Genomic DNA, 23,021 nt, shown 5'->3' with positions numbered 1-23,021 from the left:
TTTGCATTTCTCTGATGGCCAGTGATGATGAGCATTTCTTCATGTGTTTTCTGGCTGCATAAATGTCTTCTTTTGAGAAGTGTCTGTTCATGTCCTCTGCCCACTTTTTGATGGGGTTGTTTGTTTTTTTCTTGAAAATTTGTTTGAGTTCGTTATAGATTCTGGATATTAGCCCTTTGTCAGATGAGTAGGTTGCAAAAATTTTCTCCCATTCTGTAGGTTGCCTGTTAATTCTGATGATAGTTTCTTTTGCTGTGCAGAAGCTCTTTAGTTTAATGAGATCCCATTTGTCGATTTTGGCTTTTGTTGCCATTGCTTTTGGTGTTTTAGACATGAAGTCCTTGCCCACGCCTATGTCCTGAATGGTATTGCCTAGGTTTTCTTGTAGGATTTTAATGGTTTTAGGTCTAACATATAAGTCTTTAATCCATCTTGAATTAATTTTTGTATAAGGTGTAAGGAAGGGATCCAGTTTCAGCTTTCTACATATGGCTAGCCAGTTTTCCCAGCACCATTTATTAAATAGGGAATCCTTTCCCCATTTCTTATTTTTGTCAGGTTTGTCAAAGATCAGAAAAAGAGAATTTCAGACCAATATCCTTGATGAACATTGATGCAAAAATCCTCAATAAAATACTGGCAAACCGAATCCAGCAGCACATCAAAAAGCTTATCCACCATGATCAAGTGGGCTTCATCCCTGGGATGCAAGGCTGGTTCAACATACGCAAATCAATAAATGTAATCCAACATATAAACAGAACCAAAGACAAAAACCACATGATTATCTCAATAGATGCAGAAAAGGCCTTTGACAAAATTCAACAACCCTTCATGCTAAAAACTCTCAATAAATTAGGTATTGATGGGACGTATCTCAAAATAATAAGAGCTATCTACGACAAACCCACAGCCAATATCATACTGAATGGGCAAAAACTGGAAGCATTCCCTCTGAAAACTGGCACAAGACAGGGATGCCCTCTCTCACCGCTCCTGTTCAACATAGTGCTGGAAGTTCTGGCCAGAGCAATCAGGCAGGAGAAGGAAATAAAAGGTATTCAATTAGGAAAAGAGGAAGTCAAATTGTCCCTGTTTGCAGATGACATGATTGTATATCTAGAAAACCCCATTGTCTCAGCCCAAAATCTCCTTAAGCTGATTAGCAACTTCAGCGAAGTCTCAGGATACAAAATTAATGTACAAAAATCACAAGCATTCTTGTACACCAATAACAGACAAACAGAGAGCCAAATCATGAGTGAACTCCCATTCACAATTGCTTCAAAGAGAATAAAATACCTAGGAATCCAACTTACAAGGGATGTGAAGGACCTCTTCAAGGAGAACTACAAACCACTGCTCAATGAAATAAAAGAGGATACAAACAAATGGAAGAACATTCCATGCTCATGGTTGGAAGAATCAATATCGTGAAATGGCATACTGCCAAGGTAATTTATAGATTCAATGCCATCCCGTCAAGCTACAATGACTTTCTTCACAGAATGGAAAAAACTACTTTAAAGTTCATATGGAACAAAAAAGACCGCATCGCAAGTCAATCTAAGCAAAAGAACAAAGCTGGAGGATCACGCTACTGACTTAAACTATACTACAAGCTACAGTAACAAAACAGCATGGTACTGGTACCACAACAAGACATAGATCAATGGAACAGAAAAGAGCCCTCAGAAATGATGCCGCATAGCTACAACTATCTGATCTTGGGAAACTATATATTACTTGTTATTTTTAAACTGCATTTGCACCCAGAGTAGAAATAGTGCCTCTTTTCTCATGTGGGAGCATGTGTAACAAAGCAAACGTCATTTTCCCTCCTTCAAAAATGAAAATAAACGCCTTTGAAATGGAATTTTGTTGGTCTTTTTTTCAACCCCTGTATCTTTTGGGCCATTCAATCCCACCAGATTTTGACTCTGAAGATGTTATTAATGCTGTATGCACAATTTTAAATTATGTCTCTTAAGCATTTTCAACAGAAATATTCTGGGCTCTCTTTTGCCATTTATTTTGTCATTCATGAGCATGGATCAGTGGGACCATGACCTTTTACTTTCCAGGTTTTTCTTTTCTTAGTGTGGATATAGTGAAAGTGTGTATAGTCTGAGGAGTTACGAAACAAATTGTGCTGGATGTTCAAACTCTTAATATGATAGGTGATCTTGGGCAAGGAGTTTAATTCATGGAGCTTCTGTTTATCTGTTGATCAAAGGGTGTATATTGACTCTTTGTGATCTGGGCACCTTGGATTGTTGTTAGGATCAAATGCTGTCATAGGCATTAAACATGTTGATATTTTGAAAACACTATGTAAATATGAGGTTGTAGTGTTATCTTTAATTCTTCTACTTTGCGATCTATGAAAAAATATATTGCTTGAATCATTCAAATTATACTTAAAAATCCCCAAATTGGTGAAAATAAGAAAAGGTTTAAAGCAGAGGTTGAAAGATTAAAGAATAATTTCTGGCAGACATATGGTTTAGATTCATCCCACAAATTGGCTTTAGGCTTAAAGTAGGAAATGCATAAACCCTAAAAAAATTCTGAATAGATTTTTTTATTTTCCAAAGATGTGAATCATATGATATGGAATTTTGTGTTGTGTTTTGGTTAGAACCTTCTTATTTGATATTAATGGAGTAAGTGAAATGTAAAATGATATTCACTTAATCTTTATTGGAAATTTCGCTTGTAGAATTTGGCAGTCCTGTTCAGTGGCATAGATGAGGAGCTTAAAGCTAGCGCTGCTTGGAAGGATTTTTAAAAATCTACAGCCAGTCTGGTTTGTAGCATCGGTTTAGGGCCAAGTTATTTGAGAATGCCATAAAGAGTCTCAAGCCTTAAGTCATCCCTATGTGTTTTTAAAACCAAATGGTAGGAATTGAAAAATGTTTAAAAGACAAATCCTCCAGTAATCCATTATCTGAAAAAATGATGGCAGTAGTTAGCTACCTTCTGTAATTTCTGGGTTGGGGAAAACTTATGTGACTTTTTCAGTAGGCACAGCATATCCTCCTTCACCAGTGTTTTTCTAGTGATAATAATAATAATAATATCCGTTGGGAATTTGAGCTTTGGCAGGCATTGCGGATAACCAATGGAAACATAGCCACTTTCTCTGAAAAGCTTCCAATCTAATGAAAACAGGTAAGAAGGTCTCTTCCTCAGAGCCATAATTTTACTTTTGAACTATTTTCCCTGAAATACTATCACAAAAGAAAAATGTCCCAAATAAAATCCCCAGTAACATTATAAGGGAATTAATCTGTTTCACCAGCATATGTGGTACTCAAAATATTTTCTCTGAGATTTCATGTTATTTATATAACCCACATTGGTGTATTTAAGAGTTTATTTCACTGAATGTAGGCTAGAATCAGAGAAAAGTCAAGAAGTCCTCTTGCCATCCAAGACGCCTTTGCCTACTTTAGTGGCTGGCAGATATATTTTGGTGTGAATCTCTTCTCAATTTTCTAATGGGGGGACTGTACCTCCCTCCAAAATTATATGGCACACACATTGATTAAACATAACCAATTGTCTTAGGATTTTCTCCCTAAAGTGCCTACCCACTCTGCCATATGCTGCATTGGGGTTCTTCCTGGGATACTTATTGGGTTAGGCCCATCTTTGGGAGGCATGTTAGCCTCAATTTTACTGTTTTGCAGAGAAAGGAAAAGAAGTGAGAATAAACACTTCACCTTATTTGTTTGGAAAGGAATGGCCAATAAGACAGAAACAGTATTTTAAAAATGATGCAAAAAGCATGTCATTGAACTTGACAAGGCTAGACGTTGTGAAGCTTCTTACCCAATGGATAACCAATGCTATTCATAACAATAATTATTTTATTGTCTTTTAGTTATTGAGAATTTAATATGTGTTAGACACCATGCTAATGGCTTTAGCTGCATTATTTCCAGTCAGTTCTCTTGAAACTCTATGAAACAACTGTTCAGAAAAGTCAGGTAATTTATCCAAGGTCACACTGTTGATAGTGGCTGAGCTAGTCTCCCTATCTCCAAAGTGGTTAAAGGTGGTAGCTAAAAGCTCTCGTAAAGTTAAAAGTGGTGGCTTCTAACCACTCTGCAATATTCCTCTATATGAAAATTATTCAATATTTGAATAGGTTTAAAAGGCCGTAAACATTGTCTTATGAATCCATATCTTCCTCAGAATACTGATTAATATCTTTGGTTAAGGAAAATCTACAGGAGTCAACACGAATTACCTCTACTTCACAGGGGCTCTCATAATTTTTCTTTCATCTTGGAACTCCATTCTTGACAAAGTTAGGATGGGTAGCTGAATGGGTTGGTCACTTAAGTTTCGTTTCACCTTAAGATTTTATGGTTCCTCAGTGCTCTTGTTTTTTTTTGTTTTGTTTTGTTTTTGTTTTGGTTTTTGATGGAGTTTTGCTCTGTTGCCAGGCTGGAGTGCAGTGGTGTGATCTCAGTTCACTGCAACCTCCACCTCCTGGGTTCAAGCAATTCTCTTGCCTCAGCCTCCTGAGTAGCTGGGACTACAGGAGTGTGCCACCACGCCCAGCTAATTTTTTTGTATTTTTAGTAGAGATGGGGTTTCACCATGTTAGCCAGGATGGTCTTGATCTCTTGACCTTGTGATCCACCTGCCTCAGCTTCCCAAATTGCTGGGATTACAGGCATAAGCCACCATGCCTGGCCTCACAATGGCTACTAATACTTCCATTTCTCTATTTCTACAACGAGAAAAACATATTTTTTCTTTCTTCATGGAGATACTAATGCATCAATAATATAATAGCTGTACAAGTGCTTCAAGCTTACGAGGAAGACCAGATACAAAAATCCAAGTTATCATTGTCATTCAAATAATCCACATTTTGGAAGATGGCCAAATAGGAATAGCTCCAGTCTGCAGCTCCCAGTGAGACCAGCACAGAGGTGGGTGATTTCTGCATTTCCAACTGAGGTACCCGGCTCATCTCACTGGGACTGGTTAGACAGTGGGTGCAGCCCACGGAGGGTGAGCCAAAGCAGGGTGGGGCATTGCCTCACCGGGGAAGCACAAGGGGTCGGGGAACTCCCTCCCCTAGTCAACGGAAGCTGTGAGGGACTGTGCTGTGAGGAATGGTGCATTCCAGCCCAGATACTATGCTTTTCCCATGGTCTTCACAACCCACAGACCAGGAGATTCCCTTGGATGCCTACACCACCAGGGCCCTGGGTTTCAAGCACTAAACTGGGCGGCCATTTGGGCAGACACCAAGCTAGCTGTAGGAGTTTTTTTTTTTTTCATGCCCAGTGGTGCCTGGAATGCCAGCAAGACAGAATGGTTCACTCCACTGGAAAGGGGGCTGAAGCCAGGGAGCCAAGTGGTCTAGCTCAGCAGATCCCACCCCCACGGAGCCCAGCAAGCTAAGATCCACTGGCTTGAAATTGTCAGTGCCAGCACAGCAGTCTGAAGTTGACCTGGGATGCTCGAGCTTGTTGTGGGAAGGGATGTCCTCCATTACTGAGGCTTGAGTAGGTGGTTTTCCCCTCATAGTGTAAACAAAGCCACAGGGAAGTTTGAACTGGGTGGAGCCCACCGCACCTCAGCCAAGCCGCTGTAGCCAGACTGCCTCTCTAGATTCCTCCTCTCTGGGCAGGGGATTTCTGAAAGAAAGGCAGCAGCCCCAGTCAGGGGCTTATAGATAAAACTCCCATCTCCCTGGGACACAGCACCTGGGGGAAGGGGCAGCTGTGGGTGCAGCTTCAGCAGACTTAAATGTTCCTGTCTGCCAGCTCTGAAGAGAGCAGCAGATCTTCCAGCACAGCGCTCTAGCTTTGCTAAGGGATAGACTGCCTCCTCAAGTGGTTCCCTGACCTCCGTGCCCCCTGACTGGGAGACACCTCCCAGCAGGGGTCGACAGACACCTCATGCAGGAGAGCTCTGGCTGGCATCTGGCAGGGGCCCCTCTGGGACGAAGCTTTCAGAGGAAGGAACAGGCAGCAATCTTTGCTGTTCTGCAGCCTCTGCTGGTGACACCCAGGCAAAGAGGGTCTGGAGTGGACCTCTAGGAAACTCCAGCAGACCTGCAGCAGAGGGGCCTGACTGTTAGAAGGACAACTAACAAACAAAAAGGAATAGCATCAACATCAACAAAAAGGACATCCACACAGAAACCCCATCTGAAGGACACCAACATCAAAGACCAAACGTAGATAAATCCATGAAGATGAGGAAAAAACAGTGCAAAAAGACTGAAAATTCCGAAAAACAGAATGTCTCTTCTCCTCCAAAGGATCACAACTCCTTGCCAGCAAGGGAACAAAACTGGACAGAGAATGAGTTTGATGAATTGACAGAAGTAGGCTTCAGAAGGCGGGTAATAACAAAGTCCTCTGAGCCAAAGGACCATGTTCTAACCCAATGCAAGGAAGCTAAGAGCCTTGAAAAAAAAGGTTAGAGGAATTGCTAACTAGAATAACCAGTTTAGAGAAGAACATAAATGACCTGATGGAGCTGAAAAACACAGCGTGAGAACTTCATGAAGTATACACAAGCATCAATAGCCAAAGCGATCAAGCAGAAGAAAGGATATCAGAGATTGAAGATCAACTTAATGAAATAAAGGGTGTCGAAAAGATTAGAGAAAAAAGAATGAAGAAAAAAAAAAACGAACAAAGCCTCCAAGAAATATGGGACTATGTGAAATCACCAAATCTATGTTTGATTGGTGTACCTGAAATTGACGGGGAGAATGGAACCAAGTTGGAAAACACTCTTCAGGTTATCATCCAGGAGAGCTTCCCCAATCTAGCATGACAGGCCAACATTCAAATTCAGGAAATACAGAGAACACCACAAAGATACTCCTCGAGAAGAGCAACCCCAAGACACATAATCATCAGATTCATCAAGGTTGAAATGAAGGAAAAAATGTTAAGAGCAGCCAGAGAGAAAGGTTGGGTTATCCACAAAGGGAAGCCCGTCAGACTAACAGCGGATCTCCCTAAAGAAACCCTACAAACCAGAAGAGAGTGGGGGCCAATATTCAGCATGCTTAAAGAAAAGAATTTTCAACCCAGAATTTCGTATCCAGCCAAACTAAGCTTCATAAGTGAAGAAGAAATAAAATCCTTTACAGACAAGCAAATGCTAAGAGATTTTGTCACCACCAGGCCTGCCTTACAAGAGCTCCTGAAGGAAGCACTAAATATGGAAAGGAAAAACCAGTACCAGTCACTGCAAAAACATACCAAATTGTAAAGTTATATAAGTTAATTGGTGGCTTCTGAATGGTTACCCTTAAGTTTCATTTTGTTTCTCTAATATAGGCATTTACAAGAAATAGTCCAAGTTAACTTTTGTTTATGTTTTCAAATCAAGCAAGGTTAAGGTCATTTATGAGGACTAACTGGCTTTGTCATCCCAAGGATTCTTCAGGCCTGGTCTCCATTTACTTTAACAGGACACATGCTCTAAAGGTAAAATTGTTTGGTTAAAATTTCAGTTTCTCTTTTTGATGAGACAGGTCTTCAGGCAAATTATTGCCTTCTGGTATTTATTTTAAACATTTTTTTGAAATACAGTAGATATACATAAAATAATATTAAAATACTTTATACTCATTTCTCAAAATAAACGTATTAAAATGTTTAATTAAAAAATAAAACCATGGGTCCTATTCAACATAGTATTGGAAGTTCTGGCCAAGGCAATCAGGCAAGAGAAAGAAATTAGGGGTATTCAAACAGGAAGAGAGGAAGTCAAATTGTCTCTGTTTGCAGATGACATGATTGTGTATTTAGAAAACTCCATTGTCTCAGCCCAAAATCTCCTTAAGCTGATAAGCAACTTCAGCAAAATCTCAGGATACAAAATCAGTGTGCAAAAATCACAAGCATCCCTATACATCAATAATAGATAAACAGAGAGTCAAATGATGAATTAACTCCCATTGACAATTGCTACAAAGAGAATAAGATACCTAGGAATACAACTTACAAGGGATGTGAAGGACCTCTTCAAGGAGAACTATAAACCACTGCTCAAGGAAATGAGAGAGGACACAAATGGAAAAACATTCCATGCTCATTGATTGAAAGAATCAATATCATGAAAATGGCCATATTGCCGAAAGTAATTCATAGATTCAATACTATCCTCATCAAGCTACCAATGACTTTCTTCACAGAATTAGAAAAAACTATTTTAAATTTCATATGGAACCAAAAAAGAGCCCATATAGCCAAGACAATCCTAAGCAAAAAGAACAAAGCTGGACGCATCATGCTACCTGACTTCAAACTATACTACAAGGCTACAGTAACCAAAACAGCATGGTACTGGTATGAAAACAGAGATATAGACCAGTGGAACAGAACAGAGCCCTCAGAAATAATACCACACATCTACAACCATCTGATCGTTGACAAACCTGACAAAAACAAGAAATGGGGAAAGGATTCCCTATTTAATAAATGGTGCTGGGAAAACTGGCTAGCCATATGTAGAAAGCTGAAACTGGATCCCTTCCTTATACCTTATACAAAAATTAATTCAAGATGGATTAAAGACTTAAACGTAAGACCTAAAACCATAAAAGCCCTAGAAGAAAATCTAGGCAATACCATTCAGGACATAGGCATGGGCAAAGACTTCATGACTAAAACACCAAAAGCAATGGCAACAAAAGCCAAAATTGACAAATGGGATCTAGTTAAACTAAAGAGCTCCTGCACAGCAAAAGAAAATATCATCATAGTCAACAGGCAACCTACAGAATGGGAGAAAATTTTTGCAATCTATCCGTCTGACAAAGGGCTGATATCCAGAATCTACAAATAAACAAATTTACAAGAAAAAATCAAACAACCCCATCAAAAAGTGGGCAAAGGATATGAACAGACACCTCTCAAAAGAAGATATTTATGTGGCCAACAAACATGAAGAAAAGCTCATCATCACTGGTCATTAGAGAAATGCAGATCAAAATCACAATGGGATACCATCTCACACCAGTTAAAATAGCGATCATTAAAAAGTCAGGAAACAACAGGTGCTGGAGAAGATGTGGAGAAATAGGAATGCTTTTACATTGTTGGTGGGAGTGTAAATTAGTTCAACCATTGTGGAAGTCAGTGTGGCAATTCCTCAAGGATCTAGAACCAGAAATACCATTTGACCCAGCAATCCTATTACTAGTATATACCCAAAGGATTATAAATCATTCTGCTATAAAGACACATGCACACATATATTTATTGCAGCACTATTTACAATAGCCAAGACTTGGAACTAACCCAAATGCCCATCAATGATAGACTGGATAAAGAAAATGTGGCACATATACACCATGGAATACTATGCAGCCATAAAAAAGGACGAGTTCATGTCATTTGCAGGGATATGGATGAAGCTGGAAACCATCATTCTCAGCAAAGTAACACAGGAACAGAAAACCAAACACTGCCTGTTCTCACTCATAAGTGGGAGCTGAACAATGAGAACACATGGAGACAGGGAAGGGAACATCACACACCAGGGCCTGTCGGTGGGGGGGTCGGGGGCTAGGGGAAGGATAACATTAGGAGAAATGCCTAGTGTAGATGATGGGTTGATGGGTGCAGAAAACCACCATGGCACGTGTATACCTATGTAACAAACCTGCACGTTCTGCAAATGTATCCCAGAACTTAAAGTATAATAATAAAAATTTTCAAATAAAAAATGAGATAAAGTAAATATCTACATTTTAATTCAAAAATGAAAATGAAAGCCTCTAGAGAAGTTTGCGGCACACTTAGCTTTATTGAAATTGAACAAATGCTTTTTAAAATAAACCCTTGTACAGCACATGTAAAATTTAATTATTTCCTTATACTTTTACAGGTTGTCTTTTATCTGAGTAAGCAAAAATACGTCTTTTTTTTTCTTACTTAAAACATGTAGCCAGAATTCAAACCACATAGCTCTGGTACCAAAAAGGCAACAGGTTATGAAAATCACAGTACAATTTTAAAATTCTTTAAGTTAGTTAAGGATATTTAAAACAATGTTCACTTATATTGACAGTAGAAATCATGGGTCAGTTAACATTAGGACTAGTAGTTACACCTACAATGAGAGCAGAAATGGAAAGTTCAAGCTGACCTGAGCTACACTGTTCAGGACACACCATCTCCATAAATACTGTAGCTGAGTAGCTGCAATGGCTAGTCACAGTTGGGCGATTAAAGTCACGTGTAAATATAGCCAAAGCAAAAATATATATATATAGTGCACTAACTTGGATATAAAATAAAGTGGGCATTTATTAAGAGGGTACACTATCAAATTAATTACACAATACACATTTAAGTTTCAAAATTTTATCTTGGAAAGAAAAATATTAAAATGCACACCTATATGGACAGTAAAGTAGAAATTTTTCTGTCATTGGTGTTTATTTTGTCATTGTTATTTACTGGATAAATAATAGAAATAATTTATGACCCACAAAAGGATTTCTGAAGTGAAACACTAATTAATTACAGACATTGTAAAGAACATAGCTTAGGAGGCTTGTTTTAAAAACGAGGCAGCATTTTCCTGAAAAAGTTTGGTCCTCGACTCACTATAGGCTAGTCACTATGGTCAGATGGTTAAGCATTTTTGAAGTTTGTGTGTGTGTGTGTGTGTGTGGTGTGTGTGTGTGTGTATGTGTATGTGTATAGCTAACTTTTCAGTACCAGAATTAGTCAAAGCCAAACCAAACCAAAAGGACCAAAAGGCAAACAGCCCTTAAGAACTTGACCCCGCATATCATTATCATGTCTGATTGATGCACATATCATGTCTGACTGAAAGAACAATGCTAAAGATTATGGAAGGGAATTATGCTCCCGTGATTCTGCAACCCCTTAATTTTGTGCAGTTTTCTTCATCACCCATATAACTTGTCTTTTTTTCATGTAGGTGCCAGGAAACCCACCCCCATGACCCTCCCTCCCCCCTCCCTCAATCTTCTCCTTTGTCAAAGTGATATAAAGACAATTTCACTGTGTATTTACAAGCACAACACCGAGGCAAGAAGGTCCCAGGGTCTGTAGGGCACATCTATTTCTTGTGGACATCTTCATGCCGAATGATCTTGTATGTGATCCAGTAAAAGATGTTGAAAATGAGGAAGGCCAATGGGAAGGCAGCTCGAGATATCGTGTCAATCCTTTTTGCCCGGTCCACAAACTTCTTCTTGATAGCATCTGCATCTTTTGGCGGTTGTGGGAGTGGGTTGGCAGGTGTGGCCTTGACAGCTGTTCCATCTTTCACTTGGAGGCAGTGACCCATCCCATAACCGCTAAAATTAAAACGACTTTCACGAGTAACGTCTTCTTCCTGACAGAATAAAGACAGAGGAAGCATAGATTGGTTGTCAGTCAAGTTAGATGGAAGATGCTTAAAATTCTTTAGAAGTAAAAGGATAAATCACAGTTAACTGGCGGTGTGGGAGGCTTTTGGAATAGCGAGTTCTCTTTCAAGTTCAACTCAATTATTCATAGAACAGATACAGTTCATTAACTTTTCAGACTGAGAAATTAAGGGTAAGAATAATGACTTTGTGGTCATTTTAATTAATTAACAAACAAACACCTACATTATATTCAGTACTGACTTTCCCAAAATCTAGTTGATTAATCCCTAGATGTGAATAGAGATTTTAAAGCAGTTCTCCAAATCCCAGTGTTACACTGTAAGTCTATGAAGAGGACCATTCATTCATTCATTCATTCAGAAAACATTTACTGAGCCTGTGCTGTGTGCCTCACCCTAAGGAACCTATAGTATTGTGGTTCATTCACAGCGCAATTCCTCCATTAACATTAGGTTTAATGTTGATGTTACATCTAAGATGAACCCCTTAAATAGATACCTAGTCCCCCTCCAGCCCTCTAGTTCATCTCATTTATATAGCAGAGATTAAATATTCATTAATAATTTAATTTTTCCAGTGTTGATTAATAACATTGATTATTTGGCTGGTGAATCATTTCTACCATATTTAAATGTGTCATTTTAGCTGATGTCAGTGATATTTGTATGATTATTTCTACATAAATTAGATAAAAGTCTGAAAAATTGTATTTATTCCTTGGTGTAAAGGACAAATAGCCTTAGAGAAAAATATATGGGATCTGAGTGTGTGTTTGGGTCAAAGGAGGGGGTCAAATGGTGGGGTTGAAAAGTTGGGGTTGAAAAGCTGGGATTGAAATGACTTAGCTGTAAACAGCCATCAATTGAATTTTCTTCTGTAACTAGATTACTGCCTTCCACAATAATACGCAACTCCTCTGAGTCACCAGAGGCGCTAAACTCTTTATCTTGCCAGATAATAATAATGGTTATGTTTCCCAAAAGACAAGGAAACTTGGTATTAATTTTATTTCATTAATGCTTACTGAATGTCAGTAGTGTCTTCAGCCACATATAAAAGGTACACTAAATGAAGGACTTATAATATGAATGACAGCCTAAGTATAACTCAAATGGTACAACAAGGACAATTTGTACCTTGTGTACTTAAATGAGTTTTGTAAGTTCAACAGCAGATCCCTGGAGAGGTAAGCAAGGTGAGAAGAGCTATTTCAGTTAATTACACTTCATCATGTGCAAAATGGGGAGTGAAAGAGCATGTAACAGTTTAAAGAGTGGTGCAAGGACTTCAGAATAGGTAGATTAGATTATAGTATACGTGCTCAGATGGGCAGCTGCAGAACCTGGAAGGCAGAACAGATTTGCTCCTATGTGGCTCATTTAGCTAGGTTAGTGTAGTACCCAGGTGCCACCTCCCTTTGTGGGAGATACATGCAGCCTGAAAATGAAGAAGAGTTCAACACAGTCCTTGAGGCTTTTGATTTATCAACATTGCCCATTGTGATACAGCCATCTCTGGTGAAGCCAGCCCTAAACATGGCTGAACATTCCACTGCAACCTGGCAATGACTTGGAATTTGAGCTGGAGAGATAGCAAGGTGTGAATAATTGCCAAATATTCCATGTCATCCTTCACCATGTAAATTTGATCTCCAGGAAAATCAGGTGGGAAACAGAAACCTCATTTGCTTGATACATTAGTAGGTTTTATTAACGAATGCACCTAGTGCTTCCAATAAAAAAATTAATTATAACCTTTATTATTTTTTGAGACAGTCTCACTCTGTGGCCCAGGCTGGGGTGAACTGGCATGATCACAGCTCACTGCAGTCTCGACCTCCTGGGCTCAAGTGATCCTCCTGCCTCAGACCCCTGAGTAGCTAGGACTACAGGTATGAGCCACCATGCCCAGCTAATTTTTTGTTTAACTTTTTGTAGAGACGGGGTCCCACTATGTTGCTAAGGCTGGTCTTGAACTCCTGGGCTCACGTGATTTTCCTGCCTCGGCCTAGTTGTAACCTTTAATCAGACCATTATATCACAAAAATCAGACCAAAGGTCTTTAAAAAGTAACTATAAAACTACTACTTTATAAAGCCATCTTTCCATACTTTTGTTTATATGGGATTATCTTACACAAGTTGGCTAAAGGCACTCTGTCTCATTTCTTAACAAAATATAATAAAGGATTTTTAATTCAACCATTAATTGTTGAGTACTGCCTCTATGACAAGCATTGTACTAGGTGCTGGGAGACAATTGATGAAGTTGGACAAGGGCTGTAACTGCATGGAACTTTCAGAATCTGGTGGAAGGGGCCAAACTAAAGGTATTATCATATAAGGATGTCAGCAAACAAAATCCAGCCTAACATCGGAGTACTTCCATGTGCTCAGCTATATAAACTCGATAATGAAGACTTAAGTGGGACTCAAATTCAAATATTAAATCTGTTTTCTTTGCCTTAAAAATACGAATATTTTATGGATGCAAAAGTTTTAAATAAGTGAAGCCTTTCAAAATGTGGAATAACCGGATATATTAATTATTACAGCGTCATCAGTGTCCTCATAACTATCTGAAGACTTACTTAGTGCTTAGCAAGAAAAGGAAGCACATACAGGTCGTTAGGAGGAGGGGACTTGTTATAGGCAGTCTTGGACTTCCCAACTATTACTAATTGGTAATTAGATCTCAACCAGTGTGAAGTAGAAATGATGCCAGTTGGTTTAGTAAAGAAAGATCCGCTCTGGGAATTTGGATATTTCTGTTCTGTGCCTGCTCCAAGGCTTATAAGCTGTGTTGACCTTAGGCAAGCTACTTATTCTTTCAAGGCCTCAGGGACCTCATGCCAATAATGTCAAGGCTGAGCTGGGATCTGTGGGTTTCAGCTCTGGCTGCTGGGGAACTTTTACAAATACATGTATGCCTGCCTCCCCTCCCAGCCCTTTCTAGGTTAGTCTCTGGGGATGAGAACTTAGGATCTATTTTTTTAAAGATCCAGTGACTCTAATGTAAAATGTTGGAAACCACTGGTCTGGATGAGTTCTGATGTCCATCTCTAAAATGTACAACCTATTCTATATTTTTAAGTCTAAAGTTACTATTCAAATAGAAACAACCCCTCAAAATACCTTTCTCCTTATCTGCTCAATTTACTGTGCTGTTTTTTTCCTTTGCATATCTGCAGAATCTTGCAAATTACAGTTCTCACCTCTATAAACCTTTAGAAACTCATGATTAAGCATATAGTTCACTGCCTCAGTAAGATAATGTTCTTTTAAATTCTGAAGCCCCTAAAGAAATAGAAAGGGTATGTAGGTAGTAAACTATTTTTAGCACACAAAAGGAAACTTAAATATACATGTCCACGTGTCTTTTCAGACTGACTCATTCATTTAATTTCTATAGTCTTTCATCACATACTGTGAATGGACAGCTGAAAAGATTAAGTCATTCAATTAACAGAGCTAGAATAGAAGGATGCCAGGTTAGAATCTCATTATATTGTACATTGTCATGCAAACTGTGGGGGCTTAATAAATGTTTGCTGAATAATGAACAAAAGGGAATTTTAAGAGGGTTTTCCCTATGCTTGAAAATACTTTCCTCATTCATTCAACACTATTTCAAATTATGCCTCTGAGCATAGTTATAGCTAATTTTTTTTTTTTTTTTTTTTTTTTTTGAGACGGAGTCTTTCTCTGTCCCACAGGCTGGAGTGCAGTGGCGTGATCTCGGCTCACTGCAAGCTCCGCCTCCCGGGTTCACGCCATTCTCCTGCCTCAGCCTCCCGAGTAGCTGGGACTACAGGCGCCTGCCACCACGCCCGGCTAATTTTTTGTATTTTTAGTAGAGACGGGATTTCACCATGTTAGCCAGGATGGTCTCCATCTCCTGACCTCATGATCCGCCCGCCTCGGCCTCCCAAAGTGCTGGGATTACAGGCTTGAGTGTTATAGCTAATTTAATCAATTCTTTAAAATTCTCTGCCACAAAAATAAACCTGTTGTGAGTAAAAATTATCCATTTAAGTTTTTATGTGCAGGAGGTATGAATGCTAGTTTAAGGGTCTTCTTATTTACCATTATGATGCATTCAATGCCTTTTAAATATAGAACTTTATGGTATTCACATCAAAGGAGATGGTTTTGATTCTGAAAACATAACTGCAACCAATTGGAATTTTTTTGTGTTATAATAAATGACTAATTGCCTTTCTAGCAGGTTCAGAATAAAATGTTATGGTAATATGACAAGATTCCTATATGAAATGAGCTTGAGTCATGGATAAATTGAAACTAAAATAAAGAACAATCTGTAGCCACAGCTGAATTAAGCATATTTACAGGTAGAGTCAGTTAGGTCCTTCCAGTAAGGAAATAATTAATTTAGGCATATATTCTCCATTTCTTCTGATTAGCCAGAAACTCAATTAATTATCCATCATCTTCCATCTTTAGTAACTGAGCAATAAGCACTTCTAGCTGACCCTCTTTTGTTATTCACTGATTAGTTAAATTCTCACAGAAAATGAATCATCCAGTCAAGGTTTCAATACATGCAATTTTTATATCGCACTTTGATAAGATCTCCTTAATCCCGTCTGCTGTGTAAAGCACTGCCATGGCACTGTGCAATTTGCTTGAAATTTATTATATAATTTTATTAATTTTATGCATCAGTTTTACTTATTGTAAAATTTGCTCATTCCTGTGTTTAGAATAATTCTTGTCTAGATGGGAAATTGACCTAAAGCTCACTGGAATTGCATTGTAGTGAATTGTTTGTCATAAGCAAATAATTTCAATATAATTAAAGAACATGGCACTTACAAATGAAAAGATTTTAGCAGAGTCTATATTTGTAACTTTTATTCTTGAGAAAGGAGGAAGTAAAAGGACTCCTAAAAATCTTTCCATCGCATTTCTCACACAGATTTTTTTTATGGGACTGCTGGAACAGGAAATTTCTCAGTTGGAACTGAAGGTTGTAGTGAGTCTTACTCAGTGCAAGGACATAATGGACTCTCCGGCCTGTCTTAGGAAGCAATATGTGTCCAAATACAGTGGGTTTTCACTGAAAAAAATCTCCCAAGCAAATGATGGTTGAATGATGCTTAATCACTTTCTTGTGTCGATAACATCCAAAATCCTCTCTTCTAGCTCCTTGAAAAAAAAAAATAAATTATTGTTTACTGTAGTGCTATAGAATACTAAAATTTGTTCTTCTTATGTAGCTGTACTTTTGTATCTGTTAATCAAACTGTCCCTATTCCTCACTCCTTTCTACCCTTCTCTTCCTCTAGTAACCACTGTTCTACCCTCTACCTCTATGAGAGCTACTTTTTCAGCTCCCAAAAATGAGAAATTGTAGTATTTCTCTTTTTCTGCCTGACTTATTTCCCTTAACATAATGTCCTCCAGACTCATCCATGTTGCTATGAATGACAGGATTTGATTTTTTAAGACTGACATAGTACTGCATTATGTATGAATACTACATTTTCTTTATCCATTTATCTGTTGATGGATATGTATGTTGATTTTATATCTTGTCTTTTGTAAATAGTGCTGCAGTAAATAAGGGAGTGCAGATATCTCTTTAACATACTGTTTTCCTTTCCTTTGGATATAGAGCCAGTATTGGGATTGCTGGATTATATGGTAGTTCTGTTTTTAGCTTTTTGAGTTGTACTGTTTTCCATAATGGCTGTATTAATGTACATTCCCACCAACAGTATATAAGAGTTCCCTTTCTTCTGCATTTTTGCTAGCATTTGTTATTTTTTGTCTTTTTGATAATAGCTATTCTAACTGGGGTGAGATGATATCTCATTGTGATTTTGATTTGCTTTTCTTTGATGACTAGTGATATTGAGCATTCTTTCATATGCCTGTTGGTCATTTGTGTGTCTTCTTTTGAGAAATGTCTATTCAGATACTTTTTCCATTTTTAAATTGGGTTATTTGGATTTTTTGCTGTTGAGTTATTTGAGCTCCTTGTATATTTTTGATATTGATCCCTTATTGGATGAAGAGTTTGAAAGTATCTTCTCCTATTCTTCAGGTTGAGCTACATTTTAGTTCAATACCTGTAATCAATGTTTCACCCACTGAAGTCTTTTATAGGTCATTAATTATTTCCCCTTACCCAGAAAAGAAAATAAAACACCAATAACAAAAAACAGCTTTCTATTTTACTATTCCTGTAGGTGTGCATTTAATATTGGTGGTCTTGGAAAAGGGAGTGAGCATATTTTGCACGTTGGAGGGATGTGAATTGTGGGAAGAGGGTGGACTGTGGCAAAATGTATTTGTCAAAGATGGCCACAACAATATATCCCATTCACATGGTTTCTTCATTGTGACTTTAAAGCTCCTCCTACTGAGAGTTAGGGGTCTATGTCCCCTCTCTTTGAATCTAGGCAGGCTTATGTTTGCTTGTAAGTAAAGAATGCAGTGAAGATGACACTGTATGACTTCCAGTGTTAGTTCATAAAAGGCAATGCAGCTCTGCCGTGTTCACTGGTGCACTTGGGCCTGGAGTCTTGGGACACTGTATAAAAAATCCAACTACCCTGAGGCTGCCATGCTGTGAGGAAGTCAAGCCACATGGAAAGGCTATGCGTAGGCACTCTGATGAGCAGTCTTAGTCTTAGAGTTTTCCTAACCTAGGCACCAGACATGTGAACAAACAAGTCTACAGATGACTAACTCCTAGCTGTCAAGTAACCATGTGTCTTTGAATCGTCCGAGCTAATATGTCAGACATCATGTAGTAGAGACAAGTCATCCCTACTCTGCCTTTTACAAATTCCTGAGCATAGTAAGATGATTGTTTTGTGCCGGTAAGTTTGAAGTGGTTTATTCAGCACAGTAACTGGAACAGGCTATTTGAGTCATCATTGTGCCAAATATTACACTTTCAATAGCTAGTTATCTAAACCTAGAATTCCTGGCATAAAGTAAGATAAATATTACAAATACATGGGATTGAATGTGTTCCTGATTGACCACTGGTTGGCTTTTCAAATTTAAAAGTAGGACTAAAAATGCCAATCTAAGTACAGTGTTGGTGAAAACTGCTCTGTAAGCCATGCTAGGTAAACTGGCTAGTGGCTCTCTGTGCAGTGAGCTGCCTGTATCTTATCTTAGTCACTTGAGATACAGCATCACTGCCTAAGGCTCCAATATCCACCCTTCTATAGGAATCATGTCCCTGAAGAACTAGCAGCACTATAATGTAATGTCGTATTGATAGAGAATGTAACTTCTGCTTGAAAAATAAACATCTTGACTTCATCTCAGTAATGATACATCAGCAGGAAACCAATGTCATACCCGATGACATTCTCAGGGGTACCATTTCAGAGAATCACATTTACTCATCAGCCTATCTCTCCTCTGTTATAAAACCAAACACAAGTGTGCTTCCTTTCAAAATAAGTATCTGAACCATATAAAAGCAATAAATCAGTGGATGATTTCTTTGAAATTGGATTCGTAACTGAGTAATCTAATGCATGCTCAAAAAATTCTTGATAAATCCTTGTTTATTGACTGATGGATTTTTTTTTACTTTACAGAAGGATCTTCCAGTTGCTAGTAAATCCAAGCTCACCTAATTCATGATGTACTCCACATAAAGTGATTTATACTTAACCTTTTCTATAATATCTGCATTCCACAGAGTTGAATGTACTCATAACTATATACAACTCTATGACAAAATAAACTTAAAAAAGAAAGATGATCTCTACAAATAAATATTAGAGCAGGCTTATGTATAGGTAAAGATTGTGAATGAATGCAATCAAAACCTGACCTGGTTAGAAAAGTGAGCCCGTGTCCTATAAGGTAGTTTAATTATTTCAATTTAAAATAATCAATGAGCGGTAAAACTGTGTGTAGGAGTATATATAAGAATTAAGCCCAGGTAAAGGACTTGATATCTACTTTTTTTTACTTTCTTAAGTGAAGAAATTGGCAGAAGGATAAAAGAAGAGTGAAATGGCAGAACTATCTCTTGGATGTGGCTGACCCTGCTTCTCTCACCTTGATGCACTGAAAGCTTCTCTCTGTACCCAAGCCCTCCACTTGGAGGGTGCCCACAGTTACACTGACCTCATCTGTCAATCCATTCAATTTATTGACCATCGGCAGTAATGTTGAATAAAGAAGCTCCTATTATAGGGCAGGCACTGGACTTGGCTCTGGAAGCACATAATTAAGATCTACTTCTAAACTTTGGACACCTCAGATTTGTTGTTGCTTTTTTTGAAGGGGGCATAAATAATGAAATAGAGTATAATAGGAGGCATATTTTTGAGATATGTACAAAGGTTTACTGGGGTTCAGTTTAGCCTGAAGTCTCCAGAGTTGGTGAAGGTATTGACGGTAACACTGCTAACACGTACAAGGCGATGTGCAAATCATCCATGATTCTCCTATTCTGAAAAAGACTTTCTAGTTACCTAGAAAGTTTTAGATATTAATTTCCATTTTTCTTATTATTTTCTTTAATATTGCTTCCCATTCATATTAAAGGATAGATGCCCAAGGACTCTGGGTTTTGATAGCTGATTTCCACTATTATCTTTGCTCACCAGAGGGGTGAGCTCCTGGGAGTAGGTCAAAATTAACTCTGTAGCCCTATTCTCTAGAGTACATTGCCTGGTTCCTAATCATTACTCAATAATTGTGTTTGGAGTGATCCTCTTAATTTTAAGTAAGGACACAGAAAAGTCGTGCTCCCTGGGGGAAGGCAGAGGACAGCAGTTGTCTCCTGGCAGATAACTCTCTCTTTACCAATTGTAGTCCTTTCTGCAGCCTCTGGATCAATCTTTTCCCTCAAAGAACTTCCATCCTGTTCTACTCACTTTAAATAGACTGGATATTGCAGAGGAACAGAGGAAATCACTGGGCTAGAATCTGAAAGGCTTTGGTTGAATTCACATCTTTACTATAACCTAGATGTGTGAGTTTGGGACAGTCCCTCAATTTTTTTTTTTTGCTCTTCAATTTCCTCATCTTTAAAATGAAGAGATAGGACATTTGGCCATTTTCTGAATTTGTGGGTATAGGACTATAATGCTGGCTAGTATGTTGCCTTGTGACTAATCTCTAGCTGGTTGATATATTTAAGATTTTTCTTCCCAACCAGGGAGTAGACACATGCAAATAAGGGTTTTATTCTTTCTACCCCTGCCCTGAGACCTTCTGACAGGGTCAGCTTCGTGAGTGTGCATACTATACAGTCACACAGTGCCCAGTGCTTAGAAGGGTCCTGTGCTTGGCTTAATGCTCTGCTATAGCCATGTTGACGTTCATAATAATTTTTAAACAAGAGACCTACATTTTAATTTTGCACTGTGCTACACAGATTGTGGAGCTATCCCTGCCTTCTACTTTAGTGGAATAGATGCCATTGGGCCATTGCTTCCATTTCAAGACTTAATACTTTTCAACAGTTTCTCGTCTCCTTAATGACCACTCCCAAGCTCCTTCGTGTGACGTTCAAGGACCCCCATGTCCTGCCTTACACCTACTTCTCTCATAGGATTACATGACCTTTGACTATAAACTGCTTCCCTTTATATAGAATAATCCTCACCTCTTTTTACCTGGTAAACTCCTTCAAGTCTTTTAAGATTCTACTCTGCCATTATTCCATTCAGAATGCCTTTTCTTGACCCCTGAGCCTGAGCCATGGGTTCCTCCTTACCTCCTGTAGTACATGTCTCCATAATGGAATCTACTGCATCATATTAAATTTGGCTATTTACATGTCTGCCTCTTTCATGTAACTTTCAAGTGCAGGGGCCCATTCTGACATATTTGATATCCCCAGTACCTAGAATAATACTTGGCTGAATCTTCCTACATTGAATATATATCTGTATAAAGTAAAGGCTTAAGTGAATGGTAATACGAAAAAAATATTTTGTAACTTGAAAAGTCATTTCCTTGCTTATTTACCATATGGTTTATTTTTGCATATTGGATTTATATAAAATTAGGGCAAACCTAAGCTTAACAATGTCACTCAATAACTGAGGTATTCTATTTTTGAAACACTGTCCATTTTTTTGGCCGAGTATTAAGCTCGTGAGCAGCCACATAGTGTGAAAAATAGATTCACCCTATTAAGAATCTTGTAAGAAAGTGCATACTTCTTTGCAAAGAAAACAAATGGAATAGACAAAAATTTTAGAATATAAAGACTTTTTTCATTTATGTATCTGTTTACAATTCAAAATAATAAAGCTAGTTAAATGAAAAGTCAATACGTATTAGATATATTCAAATATTTTTCCAAATAAATTTCGATCTTATCAGTTAACACCCATAGCAAAAGACTAAGGAGTATTTGTATAACATTAGGGTATTTGAACTCATATTCTATTCATTTGGGTTTAGCAAGGAAAGCAAAATCCCTGTAAATCTATAGTAATTACCAAACATCCGTTTTTAAGTCTTAAAATTCTAATTAATGGAATATTCTCTTCATAAATCTCTTAAAACAAATGAATACCTGCACTGTGGTGCTGTGTACCATTTAGCTATCATTATACAACATCACCTTCATTGCCTTGATCACACATGTTATTTTTACAAGCCTCTGCATTTAAAAATGCCAGTAGGGCCTCTTATTCATGACAGACTTCACCCACAGTAATGGGGAAAATGTATGGGCAGGGGAGAACAAACAACTCAGTTGTGGTATGAGCAGAAATCTTGCAACTGATGTTGCCACAGCCTGTAAATGGCTGGGGTGGCGGCATAGGGAGTTGAATTGGGCTATACTACTCCTAGTTACCACCAAAACCCATTCTTTATTTCTTCTCATAATAGTGGATCTTTCTTTAGTTCAAGGTTGCTTACCTGCAGGAATATTGACACTTGGGGCTAGATAATTATTTGTTCTTGGGAACTGAGCTTTGCATTTCAGGATGTTTAGCAGCATACATGGCCTTTACCCACTAGATGCCAGTAGCACCCCACCCCTGAACTGTGACACCAGAAATGTCTCAAGAATTGCCAAGTGTCTCCTGGATGAGTAAATCAACGCTACTTGAGAACCCCTGTTTTGGCTGGTCATAAATGTGTACGTGGAAAGTCTGAATATTCTAGCCTCCCCTACACCTATGTGGGGCTATGCAACATATCTAGTATCAGGAAATAGAATCAGTTCAAGCTTCAAACCAGGAAATAGAATCAGTTCAAGCTTCAAACCAGAATCTAATAACTTCTTGCCATCTCCAACACTACATGCTGGTCTGAGCCACCCCTTGGTGGCTCATCAGGATAATTCCCACCAGAATTATTGCAGTAGTCATCTACATGGTCTGCTGGCTTCTAGACCTGTCCTCCCAACAATAATGTCTATTCTCAACATAGCAAATAAAGGGATTCTGTTAAATTTCCAGTCAAATCAGGTCATCTTCAGCTCAAAACTCTCCAGTGGTTCTCCTCATAAGTCCTTGTAACATCCCCTTTACCTCTCAGACCTTAACTCCTGCTGTTTTCCCTCTAGCCCAGGAGTCAGCAAACATTTTCTGTAAAGGGCTAAATAGTAAACTTTTTAGGCTTTGTGGGCCATGCAAACTC

At 38.3% G+C, this 23,021-nt stretch overlaps 1 protein-coding gene across 3 annotated transcripts in view; it reads right to left on the bottom strand.

The window, feature by feature from the left end:
* Window positions 1-9,787: 9,787 nt before the first annotated feature.
* GLRA2 (glycine receptor alpha 2) overlaps window positions 9,788-23,021 on the bottom strand; it is a 215,986-nt gene continuing 202,752 nt past the window's right edge. For 2 of the 3 annotated variants that reach the window (XM_003261062.2, XM_003261063.2), the window contains exon 9: window positions 9,788-11,373. In XM_003261062.2, coding sequence (XP_003261110.1) covers window positions 11,095-11,373 — 279 coding nt within the window. In that variant the 3' untranslated portion in view covers window positions 9,788-11,094. The remainder of the gene's footprint in view (window positions 11,374-23,021) is intronic. The other variant, XM_030807420.1, reaches the window with a different exon arrangement.

This window comes from Nomascus leucogenys, chromosome X (genome assembly GCF_006542625.1).
Source record: "Nomascus leucogenys isolate Asia chromosome X, Asia_NLE_v1, whole genome shotgun sequence".
In the NCBI taxonomy this organism is placed as follows: Eukaryota; Metazoa; Chordata; class Mammalia; order Primates; family Hylobatidae; genus Nomascus; species Nomascus leucogenys.
The sequence above is the reverse complement of the archived record's forward strand: the minus strand, read 5'-3'. Positions and strand labels throughout refer to the sequence as shown.